Genomic DNA, 13,988 nt, shown 5'->3' with positions numbered 1-13,988 from the left:
GAGTTTACTGTGGAGGGCAAGGGTAGAAAATCTTCTGTCAAGGTCCTGATACGAGACCTGTAAAATTCAAAAGGAAAATAACATAGTTGATACCCTAATTTCAGATAAAGATTGAGAATAAAGCCATTCAAGCTCCCATGTATAAAAGCACATATATGAATATATAGAAATACATGTTCAGTGACTAATGAAAACATGATGGAATAAAATTCTGACAGTATTTTTCTGGAAAGAGCAAACTGTCCACCAAATTCTCACTTTTACTGGTTTCCTTATAAAGTCACAGAAAACTTTGACCTTGATGAAGCAAAAAATCCTCCACAGATTTCAGTTTCAAGTATGAATAAGGGAAGATGGCCACCCGAGTGGCTTTCTAGAGACATTGTAGCAGACCCCATAGGGGGCCCCTTTGTGCCTCTTGAGTGTGCCGCTCTGTCATGATTTCAGCTGCCCAAACCTGGATGAGTCTGCCAGAGAGTTTTTCCCCTGAAGCTGCACAAATGGCAGGAGTTACCATGTAGATATGCCAGATCCCTTGCCTCTGAGGGAGGGTAACTCCAAGCTATGTGTTTTACACCATTTCTCAGAGCTCCCCGTGGGAAGAAGTCCCAGCTGTCCACAGTGGGGTGCAGCTCAGTAACATAGCCATGATCAGCCCCCTTCCCTTCCCCTGATCACTTGCCCGTCCTCCTGCCCTTTTTTCAGCACTTCCGTGTTAGCTTGCACTTGCCATTTTCTCAGGGTCTGTTTATGAGGGAATCCAAACTAAGACATATTAAATATGGTAGGGCATAAGCAGAGTAGGGAATTATACTATATTCTCTTTCTTTATAAGTATACTTTTGTCTTTTGAATGAATACATTTGGTTTATAATCCCAAATTAATTGTAGGCTCCATGCACAAGGACAAAGTTACATTCAAAGAGGTACTGGTGGCTATTTAATCCCTACCCTCTGCTCTTCATCTCCCTCATTGCTTGGCCCTCGCCGCTCAATCCTTGCTAGGAGGAGAAAGAGCCTCTAAAAGAGCTGTGGCCATGACTCCTAACCTGATTGCATAACAAAATCGTTAGAGGTGCTTCTTATAAGTATAGGTTGCATGGCCTCACACCCAGATTTCTGATCCCTTGGGTCTTAGATGGAGCCCAGGAACCTTTACTTCCATCAGCATTCCCAGATGATTCTGATATTGCTGGTATAGGCTACATAACTATACGTTACTTAGGAAGCAGTGCGTCATGAGTTAGAAATCAGCATATGTCCACACATGCTTGAAGAGACATCAAGAAATGCGCATTCAAGTCCTGAGTCAGCCACCAACCAGCATTTTTTTATCCTGAATAAGACATATAACCTCCCTGAGCCTAAATAGGAAAACAGTTGGCCCAAATAACCTTCCAGCTTCCCTCCAACTCTCTAGCGGTCTCTGATTCTTCACAGAAAGCTTGGTTTGGGGATGAAGTTTCTTTGGTACTGTGTTATGTTGGATATCTCTTCCTAGAATTTTTCCTTTTGGTTTCTTTTAGGAACTAAAAGAGTGCTCAGGTCATGTATTTGTGGATTCTGTGCCTGAATTCTGCCTGCCAGAGGTAAGATGAAAGTAATTCTTATTGTAGAAACAGCATATCTTGTCATCTCTCAAAATGGAAGTCAAGAAATAATCTTAAGGGGTTTAGCTTTCTGTTTTCAAAATGAAACAAATCTATTATTCTAGGCACATTATCATGCAGCTAAAATATAATCATTTAGGAGCCTCTTATATTGTCTGTAGGAAATTTAACTCTCCTTTTTGTATTCCTAGCTCTTTATATAATCCCCACTGACACTTGTACCAGGGCATAGTTCTGAGCACGATACAGAAATAACTCAAGCCTTTCAGGTTTGTAATTATATCCCTGTGTCTTAGATTAGCCATACTTTTTGTAGTCTTGCTTACAGTGGGTAAATGGGAATTGCTGTTATTCAGCCAATACAGTAAACTGTGAAAATTCTTGCTGACTTGAAGTATCATATCAAATATTGCTTGAAATTTACAGATTCTGAATTAAGCCATGGATACCTATTTGCTTACATATTATTATCACAGTGACACTTGTAAGAGTTTGGGGTCAGTTTTATCATTTTAAAGAAAACAAAGATCAGTTTTCATTCATTTTAATTTTTTGTTAGCTTATTTTATTTTTGAGAGAGGGTCAGAGTGAGTGGTAGAGGGTCAGAGAGAGAGGGAGACGAGAATCCGAAGCAGGCTCCAGGCTCCGAGCTGTCAGCACAGAGCCTGACACGGGGCTCAAACTCAAGGATTGCGAGATCATGACCTGAGCCAAAGTCGGACACTTAACTGACTGAGACACCAGGTGCCCCCGCCCCCTTCATTTTAAAAGCAGCTAGTAACAACTGACAGTCCTGATCTCTAGAGCAGCCTAGATGGCATTCTCAACAGATAAAGTATAGGGAGCCAGCAGCTAGTCCCAGGTTCCTGAGGAAATCAGTGAGAGGCTACCATCCTGGTCTTTCCATGTACCCAGTAGATTATGGTGCCTCTAGGAAACACTGTCACAATTCAGTGCCAGAAGAAAATTTGAAGTACTGTTTCCCTTATTTTTATACTCTCTTCCTCCTCCTCTTTCCATTTTAACACCTTCTTTGATACTCTGTAAATAAGAGTTGTTTTCTTCTTGTTTTCTCTCATTGAAGTATGTATATGTGCCCTTTTGGAATTGTGGAGCAAGGTATGGTAATTGAAGGTGGCAGACAACGGAACAAGTTTGAGATAAAGGAGTAAGAATAAGGGTGAAGATAAAGAGTTACCAAGAATCCTAAGCTCTTCCTAACTGCTATTCAAATCTTTTGTCACCTTCATTTGTCATTTAGGAATTGGTAGGGCAGGTCCCCATCTGTTCAAAGATTCCTAATCCCAGGTGCTACATTTATTTTCAGTTTGCTGCATATGGCACTGACTGCTGCAACCTTCAGTTTATGGACAACAGTGTAAAATTTATGAATTGGTGTTCTGATGACTTTTGGACCTGCTCCACAGAGTACTAATCAATTAGAAATTGGAATTAAACATTTAGTATTTCAGGGCATCTTGGTGGCTCATTCAGTTAAGCATCTGACTTCGGTTTAGGTCATCTGCAGCTCAGGTCATGATCTCACAGTCTGTGAGTTCGGGCCCCACGTTGGACCTGCTTTGGATTCTGTGTCTCCCTCTCTCTCTGCACCTCCCCTGCTCGTGTTCTGTCTCTCTCTCAAAATAAATAAACATTTTTAAAAAATTGCTATTTCACAGTTCACCTTTTGCTGGGCTAAAGGATTATTGATATATTTAGGCTTCTAGAGCTATGTGAGGTTTTTCAGCTTGTATTGTCTTGTAGTTTGTGTTGAGTTAATAATAGTCACTATTTTTTTTTTTTAATGTTTTATTTATTTCTAGGATAGAGAGACAGCGTGAGCAGGGGAGGGCCAGAGAGAGAGGGTGTCACAGACTGAAACATGCTCCAGGCTCCGAGCTGGCAGTCAGCACAGAGCCCGACGCGGGGCCCGAACCCACGAACCGTGAGATCATGACCCAAGCGAAAGTCGGACGCTTAACCGACTAAGCCACCCAGGCGCCCCAATAATAGTCACTATTTTAAGGTAGAGGCAGGGCCATCATATGATTAGGAGAAAACAGTCACAGAGTCAGGAGAGAGATACTTATTCCAGTGCAGTCTTCAGAGACATATAAATGAGCTACTCCCGGTCTTCATGGAATTTATAATCTACTGCAACTACCTTAAATATTTTTGTATCCCTCCAAAGTCCACACTGTAGACTGAGTATAAGGTCTAGGGTAGTATAGTAAGCAACCGATAAATTATGAGGGCTTGACCTAATTCTTGGTCTATAGAACCCAAGTGTCTGTATACAACAAGTTTAAAATTAAAATAATCTTTATTAGATTTCACTGAGTGAAAGAATGTAAGCAAATATATAAATGGGAGTATATAAACATGGTTTGGATATTAAATTTTTTTCTCAGAGAAAATATGCTTATTTAGGCACCCTTGATATATATACAGACAGAATATATGTGTATACATATATTTTTTTCTTCCAGCTGTTCTTACTAAATTTCTGATCATTTTAGACTCTGTGGGCTGATTCATATATATTAAAGAGAAATTTAAAACTCACCCAGTTTCTACGTGCAAGAGGGAAAATAGATATGCTTTTGAGCTTTCTTGTTGTTTCAACTGCTATTCTCTTGTTTTCTAAAGATTTTTTTTTTTTAGTTTATTTATTTGGGGGGATGGGAGGGACAGAGAGAGAAGGGGAGAGATTCTTTCTGCAGTGCCAGCACAGAGCCCGACACAGGGCTCAATCCCACAAACTGTGAGATCATGACCTGAACCAAAATCAAGAGTCAGATGCTTAACAAACTGAGCCGCCTGGGCATTCCTTTGTTTTCTTCTGGATCTGTCACTCTGCAATTATCTCTTATTGTTCTTATTTGTTTAAAAATGGTTCTAGAGAGGTAGTAGGGAATAGAAATAGTGGAATGTTACATGACCCTTCATTATGAGAATATCGTCCTGGAAGTACAGTGTGTGACATGGAGTTAAGGATGGTGTAAATGAGCTGTTACTGTCAGTAGGCGTTTTATTCACTCAGATTGCCATTGCCCTAGCAGTGAGTAACTTCTGACCTCTAATCTACATGTTGTCCTCAGGAGCTGATTATCTCTTGGCGGCTTTATTAAATTAACTGATTTTGTATGTAAAGTCATTCAGCCAGAAAAAAACCCACAGCCAGAATGGCACACTGTCTCTATTATTTGCTAGATGGCACAGCCTTTTTTGTTATTACTTCTTCTCTGTGGGACACATATTAGCTTAACAACCCATTTTTAACTAAAACACTTCCTTGACTTACCCCGTGCTGTCCTTAGTGCACTGTACAGTTTCTCAGAGGTAACTTTAGTGATTGAGACGATGTCTCTGAATAATCACAACTCACTTTTTCCCACAGAAAGTGCCAGGTCTAATGATGCATTCCTCCAACAGCAGTGCACCTAGGCCTGTTTTGCACTTGGCTACCACAGCTGGGAGGGGACAGAGATGAGCCACACAGAATTCTTACCCTGAGACATTTAATATTAGAGGGACAAAGTGGTGCTTTGAGGCGCTGTTTTTCGGAATGGCAACAGTCATAAGAGGGGCATCTACATAGGGGCGCCTGGGTGGCTCAGTAGGTTGAGCATCCTGCTTTGTCTCAGGTCATGCTCTCATGGTTTGTGAGTTCAAGCCCCACGTCAGGTGGATAGTGCAGAGCCTGCTTGGGATTCTCTCTCTCTCTCTCTCTCTCTCTCTCTCTCTCTGTCACTCCCTCTCACTCTGCCCGCCCCCATGCTCTTGCTCTCATGTGCTCTCAAAATAAAAAAAATAAAAATTTAAAAAAATTTAAAAAGAGGGCATCCAGAATGCCTTGGTGACTCTGAGAAAGAATTGTGTTTTTTTTCAATCTGGGCAAATCAGAAAGGCTCAACAGAAGAAGAGAATTAAGCCTTAAAAGACAAAGACAAATAGGACTTAAATATATGGGGAAACATTCCCTTCTACTGAAAGAGTTTTCATAAAGTTTACCAAACATAAGTGGCATTTTCCCTTGTCTGCTAGCCTGTCTTTCCCTTTTCACGTGACCTTAATAGTAGAGTAAAAGGTAAATTTGGGGTTAAGGCCAGGGCAGAATATGAGAGTATAATTTCCTTTTGTGATTCTGCCACTAGATTTGTTTTGGTTCTGTATCCAGCACTAGTAGTCATAATTTCCCTTAAGGAGGAAAAGAAGTTCCCTCCTGCATTTGCCTTGTGAAGGGCTAGTTTGTGCCTAAGCTGCTCCCTCTGTCACCAGTAATCCGGGGCAGTGGAGCATTAGACTCAAGCTTCCCTCACAACTTCTGTCGTTCTCTTTCTGCTTCACGGTACCTGGTTGCACGTGCCAGGCAGCAGCTGCTGAGACATCCTGTTGTCATTTCCCCTCATCTGCCTAATTCAGAACTCTCTTTCAGTAAAATCCAAGCACTGCTGGTGCACTGGCTGCAGTCTCGCTGTTAGCCATTCTGTCCTGCTACTTAATGCCAATATTAGGAAACATCCTAAAATGAGAGAATAGAAGCGTTGCGTGAAGGCATCATTATTCTGTAGTACAAAAACGACTCCTCTGCATTCTGACAGCATCATTTTTCAGTCACATCATGTTGATCTATGTGCCCTGAACAGATATATATCATTCCTTCCCCCTTTCTCTTCAGACCGAGCTAATAGATCTGTCTACGGTAGATGTGATCCTCATCTCTAACTACCACTGCATGATGGCACTGCCCTACATCACTGAGCACACTGGTTTCACAGGCACAGTGTATGCCACAGAGCCCACCGTCCAGATCGGCAGGTGAGAGTATTTATTCTTCTCCTAGCAGAAAGTGGCTGAAGAACTCCTTCCTTCTGTGGTAACTGGTTAGTAGAATGTTGTGCCAAGAGTGATTGGTGTTTTCCTTCTGAGCAGCTAACCCAGAAGGAGAATTGGCGTGAATAGACCACTCTCCAAATAAAACAAGCGTTCACTGGAATTGCCTCAAGATTAATGCAGCAAGTAGTCTCAGTCCTTCGTTTGTTTGTTTTTTGAAACATAGACTGGAAGGTGTTCACAGAGACAGATGATCCTAATTAGGGGAGGTAACATTGACTAAGATGCCACAAAGATGCAATGCAAAGAGCTTTAGGAGAAAGCATAGCCAATTTAAGAAAGAAGAAATCGTATTACTTTGCTTTCAGATTTTCCCCCTTTGTGATTTAGCGCAGACTATAAATGGAGACAGCTTGTAGAAAACAGTAAGTAATTAGATGGTTAGTTTGACTGTACTTGTGACAAAGTGAAACTCAGAGCTCTAGGGAATAGAGGAGCCTTCTTTTGTCTTTGAGAATGCTCTGCCATCTCTTTCTCTGCCCCTCTTGGTTGCTGCAAGTACCCACAGCATCATTTAGTAAGAGAAAAATCACATGAAGAAAATTACCTACCCCAGAAAAAAGAATTACGTTGAAGCAGACTAATAAGTATGGTATAATGTGAAACTAGCAAGACTCAAAATACGGGATCAAGGTGTCAATACAGACTCTTAGCTTTGGGTTCCAGTGTTTTGCAAAAGTACAACAAGATGGAATTACCAGAAAGAAACCAAATGTGTCTTTGTTTCTGTGTCCATTCACGCTAAAGAACATGTCATGTGTACAGGAAAAGCCAGGGTATCTGAGGAAGGGACATTATAGGAAAAGCAAACACATGGTGATGGATCACTGATAATGAGAGGATAAGCTGAAGCCCTCAGACTCTACTCTGAAAAGGTTAAAGCATGAGGAAGGACATGTTAGACTGCTCCAGGAACTCCAGCCAGAATGATAATGTGCCTGGGTCCCAGATCTTCGACTGCGCTAGAACTAATGCTCCTCCTTCAAGATGAAAGGAGATGGGATGAGGAATAAATAAATTGATGGAAATGAAATGAAGTTGTTCAACGTTCAAGTGCTAGTAAATCTGTGGCCTGCCGTATCTCTGCATTGATTGGGGGAGGATTTAAGTTAATATGAGTCCTCTCTACTGGGTTCTGAAGGGGGATTCAGGATGTTGAAAATCTGTGTCTCGCTTTTTGGTCATACTCTAGCCATCCAGGATTCTCATAGGCCTCAGCCATGCATTTCTCAGAGCACATTACATCATCAATCCACTCAAGTGAAGTGTTTCTTGGGTTCCCCTCAGTTGTGATTTTGTGGTATTCCATCTTGTGATCTGCTCACAGAGCCTGGCCTTTTGCAAGTCTTGACTTAGGCTTTTAGGATGAATCCTTAGAGTATTCTTCCACGTGGAATTTTGTAAATTCCCAAAATGCATGTCAAGAAAACGTGCTTTTCCACTATAAAATGTCCATTTAATATTGTCATTAAAAAGGCAATCCTACCCCACCCCTGCTGCCACCAAAATCAGTTACTTCACAGTCATTTTAATTTTTCCTCCTTTCATATTTTTAATTCATAAGGGCAGAGATCTTAAGAGTGAGAGTTAAACCACGGGCTTGTGTATTTCAGTGTCCAAAGATAAGATACGTGCCAGGCTTGTTTTAAAGGTGAATTAAATCATTTATGTTCGAAACATTTTACATGGAAATTGAACGAGATGGTTGGGTTTCTGTTCAGGTTTATGTGAAAAGGTTTATGTCCAAGTTTATATGCAACAGAGAGAAACATGATTGGGGAGGGGGAAGGCAGACAAGCCCACTTGTCTTGGCTACCATGTTAAGAGTGTGGTGTTTTTCTCATTCTTTTATGAGTATTCATCACTTTTTTCTTTAAACTCAGGCTTCTAATGGAAGAGCTGGTGAATTTCATTGAAAGAGTGCCCAAGGCCCAATCTGCCTCCTTGTGGAAGAACAAGGATATTCAGCGGTGAGCCGTAGGCCTGTCTGTTTCCCTTGGCAGGCTTTTGTGAAACAGTGCCATTTGTTTCCTTGTGTTATGCTTTACCGTTTACCCTATTAGACCTGGAGATTCTCCCTGTCTTATGGAAAGACTGTATTTGACACAAACAATATATTATGAGAGGCAACCGCACCATATCCAAGGTACTGTGCTGGGTGCGAAAACTTTTTTTAAATTAGTATAGCAGTTGGCGCTGTCTTTGCGGTGTTCAGGGGTTGATGGGAAATCAGACCACTGACAGGTAAATTACAGCTTTGGATGGCATGTATTGTAAGAGGTGCTTGTCACAGTGCTATACACAGTCAGAAAATGAAGACCTCTCTGTGTAAGGACCTGGCGAGGACATTCGTTAGGAGATGGCAGTTAAGGTGGGTCTTGGAGGAAGAAAAGGACTTTTCTTGATAGAAAAGGTCAGGAAGTGCATCCAGGCACAACATGACAGGAAATAGTATATTCAGGGAACAGTGAGAAGTGCAGCGTGGATGCATGTGGGAAAGCAGAGAGATGAGAGATGAATCTATAGAGGTGCATTGGAAGAAGATAATGAAGAATCTGATGTGTGGAGTTTGCGTTCTGTATTATGGAGAGTGGAAAGTCCCTCTCTGGAGGTTTTTAAGGAGGAAAATGTTGCAATCACATATTTGGGGGAAAGTGACTCTGGAAGCAGCATGGAGGATGGGTTGGGGTGCAGAGACCGGGGCAAAAGACCAGGGGTAGGACTTTTAGAAATCCAGGGGAGAGAACAAAAGCCTGAACTGAGGCAGTAGAAGAGAGCATGAAGAAATTTCTAAGACAAAATGGAGAATTGGTAAGAATTGTGAAAGAGGCTGTGAAGTCATCCTTAGGAAGATCAGAGGAGAGCTGAGTGGGAATTTCCCCACACCTGGGCTTGCCATTTGGTATCAGATGCTACAGAAATATCATCATATAAGATGGAGGTAAGACCCTTGGTTATGGAAATCCCAGGGAGGTTAGTTTCACTAGAGAGCTAGGATCAAAAACCAGCTCATAAGAGGTAACGTAAGTAAAAATATAATAGTGGAGGCAAAGAGGCAGCTTGATTCTACTTCCATGCTCTCATGTTACATTGCCAGCAGAGGACACTGTCCAGTCTGAACATATTACGGTTTCTCTGACCCTCCCCTCCAGGCACTACAGTGGTCCCAGCCTTCCAGGCCTAGCATCCAGAGTCTGGAGTAAAAACTCATCATTGGCTTTTTAGGTAGTGGGTGTTCCTTGTGTGCCTGCCCAAGTCCCTCTTTTCCAGCCACCGTGCTACTGAGTTCTTTTGCCTGCTAAGTCAGTGATTTCTGTGCTCTCTACATATCTAAACTGTAGAATGTCATAGTTTTTGTGACTATTCCTTCTACAAGAATATGTATGTGTGGCTAAGAGAATATGCTTTGTTTTTATACTGTAACTGCTTCAGAGTTTGAGCATATGAGTCTCCTCTGTGTATGTGTTATTTGTTTTGTTTAACTATATAGCACTTGCTGTGTGCCAGACACTTGTTTTACTTAATTCACTTAAAGTCTCAGCGTTTCCCTTAATTTACTTATTCTTTAACGTTATCATTTTGCAGAAGAGAAAACAGGCACAGATAGGTTAAATAACTTGCTCAAGGTCAGCCAACTAGTGACTGGTAGGATTTAAATTGGAACCTGGGTGGTAGGGCTAGCTTGGTTCCAGAGTTTGTGCTTGTAATACATTATGCTGGGCTGCCTCAAGAGCTACACACCTCTCGAGTGCATGTGAGCCCCCTCAGGTGAGGAGAGGAGGGAGTATGTGTAACTGTGCTCATATTTCTCCTCTGTTTTATGGATCTTCTTTGGGACTTGATTTCTGTGATTTAGGGATATGGTGTCTGCCTGTAAAGCTTTATGGTAGGAAATGTGTTTTGGACACACACGTGTGTCTGAGTCCTCTGTGTGTGCACCCACCTGCCTAGGACAAGGTCCCTTCCCCTTCTCATTTTGCATTCTTTTCTCAGCTGCCTTTCTTCTTGCCCATTGCTATCCCTCTTTCCCCTTTTCTTTCTCCTGTGTGCCCACTGGAGCACATAAGACCTAGCTGTCTGCATTTCCCACCTGAGAAATTTTAGGAATTTGTTTTCTTTCCCCATGGAACATGTACACATTGGCTTCCCTTATTTCCTCCTTTTAAATTTATACCCCTTATAATATGCCACAAATAATTTTGGCACACCAGAAATGCTGTTCAAAGGTCACTGTTTCCTGGCTCTCAAATCCTGGGCCAAGTCTTGGGAAGTCCCATGTCCTTATTTTGCCTTTTCTTCTGTGACCTTGGGCAGAGTCCTTGGCAGTTTTCCTTTGCCTCCCATTCTTTGTAAAATACAACCAGGTAACTGACTTACAAAAGAAGTCTGTCGTTTATGAGGGAGAAGGGTGAAATGAACTTGAAGGAGCAGAGGGTGGGGAGGGCAAGTTTGCAGGATTAGATTGAAAGTTATTTCCTAAGATGCTTAGGAAATCTTCCTTTTAAAACAGGGTGCTCCTTGAAATAAAACCTCGAATTTGCTATCTTGCCACCTGGTGGCAAAAATCTGAAACTGTTGAAAGCTAATTTGGTAAGGGAGCAAGCACAATAACTTGCACTGATTTCATTATTTCCTATATCGTAACCATATTTCTGCTGCTGGTCAAGTATTTTGTTTTGGCTCCTGAGCATGAGATGAGCTATAGTTATTGATAGAGAAAGAGAAGAGTCTTACCGGTAAAAATGTGGTGAGGTGTTAGAGAAACAAACCAAGCAAGCCATGTCCTCTTTTTCTCCTGGATAAACTCTGCATAAATATTACAAGTGGTAGAGGAATTTGGAGAGCTCTTTTGTAATTGACATCAGATAAAAAAAAAAAAAAGGTTCTTGTGAAATATTAACCTAGAATTTAACCTTGGGCCAGAATACTAAAAGTGCTTCATTTGAATAACATTTATGCTGAAGGATTGACATCACTTTAAAATTTCTCTCTGTCGCCAGCCGGTTTATATCTAGTGTCCCAAAGTACTGTGGCACACTAAATTGAGTGAGAAACACTGTTTTTCGCTGTCTGTTACATTGACATTTTCCCCAAGTGATATGGGCTGTGTCTTCTTATTTTTTCATTCCCCCCCTTTTTTCCCTTTAATTCCTGTACTCACCTTGTCAAGAGGGGACTTACGTAAGGGCCACAAACTCAGATGTCTCCGGGGATGGGGAAGGTCAATCGAGGAGTGAGATGGGCCACCAGTTAACTGTGGACTAGGGACCACACCCCTCTAAAGGGGCAGCTGACACATAGCTTCAGCAGATTATGGCCATATGGAAACGTGAGCCTATTGCTGCCAAATCTGGGTGGGGTTTTTTTTCTTCTTTTTTTAAGAGAAGCCCAAACTCTGGATGTTTTAAATGTGATTTTTTTTCATCTTTTTAAAATGTTGGCTCATGCATGAAAATAAAATCCTGTATGATCCAAGCAAAACACCTCTGAGTTGGATTTGAGACTCAGCCCCCAGTTTTTGACTTAAACTTCACACAGGCTGTCTCTAGGTTAAGTGCCTAGAATTGATGCATGTTAGTAGCTTAAGTTATTTAATAAGATCATGAACTAAAGAAAATAATAAATTAAAATCTCTCAGACTCACTGGTCAAAGGAATCTGACAAATTCTCTTAAATCATTTGAAGTTAGTTTGAGTTAGCGTTTGATTTAGTATTAGGATGTATACCAAAAGAAGCTATTACTCTTGCTTTTTGGCAGTTGTCTGACTCCCCTGCCTCAGTTGACACCACTCCTTGAGATTTATTTAGAAGTTAGACATCTTTCTTCCTCATTTTGATGCTGCAGTTTACTCTTCTTGAAAAAGAGATTTTGAAGGGTAGAAAAAGGAGACTCCCTTTGCGAGATAATTTTTGAGTCTCTGACTTTCCCATGCCCACTTCAAGGTTTAGGTTTTTTAACAGGAAGATTTAGAACAGAATATTCCACTTAAGAAACTAAACCAGCAGGTAGGATTTTCCTGAATAAGCCTAGAAATCTACAGTTATAATTAAGGATAACTCATTACAAGATATTGTCATAACCTTCTTGCAAGCATTAAGGAATTATGCACTGATATATTCATGGCAGACATGTTGTGGCAGTTTTCAGTAGTCAGAGCTCAAAAATGAAGGTTTATCCCTTAGAGAAGACATAAAAGAAGACATGGTTGAAGTTCCTCAGCTCTGAGGCTCCATGGGTATTTATAGAGAAATTTATCAGGTGTAACTATATGTTCAGGAAAAATTAAAGCTATGTGCTTGCAGATCAAATAGACAGGTGTTTAAATTTCATAAATGCTTCTCAGTAGCTGTAGCAACTTATTTCTTCCAGGCTCTGTTTCCTCATTTATAAAACAAGAATAACATTAGTAGCCTTGCAGGATTGCTGTGAGGACTAAATGAGTAGCATGAGAGTCCTTCAAACAGTGCCAGGCACATAGTAGGTGCTCTGTAAACACCAGCATCCTTTTGCCCTTTAATGATACACTTGGCTCACGTAACCTCTTTTCAGTAATCAGCACACATCTGCCTTCCACAACCTAATTTATCTTTAGACACTACCTTTCCTAATGAAAGCAAGGTAGTGTAAGAAAAGGAAAACCATTTTTCTGATTCCACAGTTGCCTTCTGTTAGTTAGCACTGTCATCCAGATGCTGACACTCAGTATCCTTTTTTGTAAAACGAGAACTGAATTAAATTATCTCTAAGTTCACTGAGATTACAGCTTTTACAGATGTCCAAGGGAGAGGCTCCTTAAGCCAGTGTTCATAGAGTGGCAGTACTTTGATGGAGTCATCACCGCTTGTCCTTGAGCTTTGCAGTTCCAGAAACTTAATCATTTCATTTCACTCAGAGTTGATTAGCCTCTGAGGGACTGATTCCGGCTAACTAAACTCCCAGGATATTGACTGACAAACAAAATCCCATTTAATTACTTTATACTGAGACATCTGCCTGGCTCCAGAACTAAAATGGTTCATCTGTCTAGGACACTCTGGTCTGGTCGGCAAGTCCACTTAAGAGATCAAGTTATAGATAAGAGTTTTTTTGATGAGAATAGAATCAAAGCAAAGGTAGTTTAGGTACTCTGGAGAATTGTTTCTATTATGCTTTAATAGCCTAAGCAATTACCTGTCTCCTTTTTCAGAGATAAATGGATCTAAAAAAAAATCAGGGATTATATAGTTTCAGGTTAATATTAAGAAACGCCTAAGGCACCTGGGTGGCTCAGCTGGTTAAGCTTCAGACTCTTGATCTTGGCTCAGGTCATGGTCTCACAGTTCATGAGTTCAAGGCTGACATCGGGCTCTGCACTGTCAGATTGGATTCTGCTTGGATTCATATTCTCTCTCTCTCTCTCTCTCTCTCTCTTTCTCTCTCTGCCCTCTACTGCTCACATGCTTTTTCTCTCTCAAAATAAATAAGAAGAAATATTGAGAAAT

General features: G+C 41.0%; 1 protein-coding gene across 2 annotated transcripts in view; it reads left to right on the top strand.

Annotated features, from left to right (window-relative positions):
- INTS9 (integrator complex subunit 9) overlaps positions 1-13,988 on the top strand; it is a 110,241-nt gene that overhangs the window by 43,202 nt on the left and 53,051 nt on the right. For both annotated transcript variants that reach the window (XM_077769692.1, XM_077769693.1), the window contains exons 4-6: positions 1,527-1,589; positions 6,292-6,431; positions 8,390-8,476. In XM_077769692.1, coding sequence (XP_077625818.1) covers positions 1,527-1,589; positions 6,292-6,431; positions 8,390-8,476 — 290 coding nt within the window. The remainder of the gene's footprint in view (positions 1-1,526; positions 1,590-6,291; positions 6,432-8,389; positions 8,477-13,988) is intronic.

This window comes from Crocuta crocuta, unplaced genomic scaffold (assembly GCF_008692635.1).
Source record: "Crocuta crocuta isolate KB4526 unplaced genomic scaffold, BGI_CrCroc_1.0 scaffold551, whole genome shotgun sequence".
NCBI classification, from domain to species: domain Eukaryota; kingdom Metazoa; phylum Chordata; class Mammalia; order Carnivora; family Hyaenidae; genus Crocuta; species Crocuta crocuta.
This window is presented reverse-complemented; position numbering and strand designations above follow the sequence as displayed.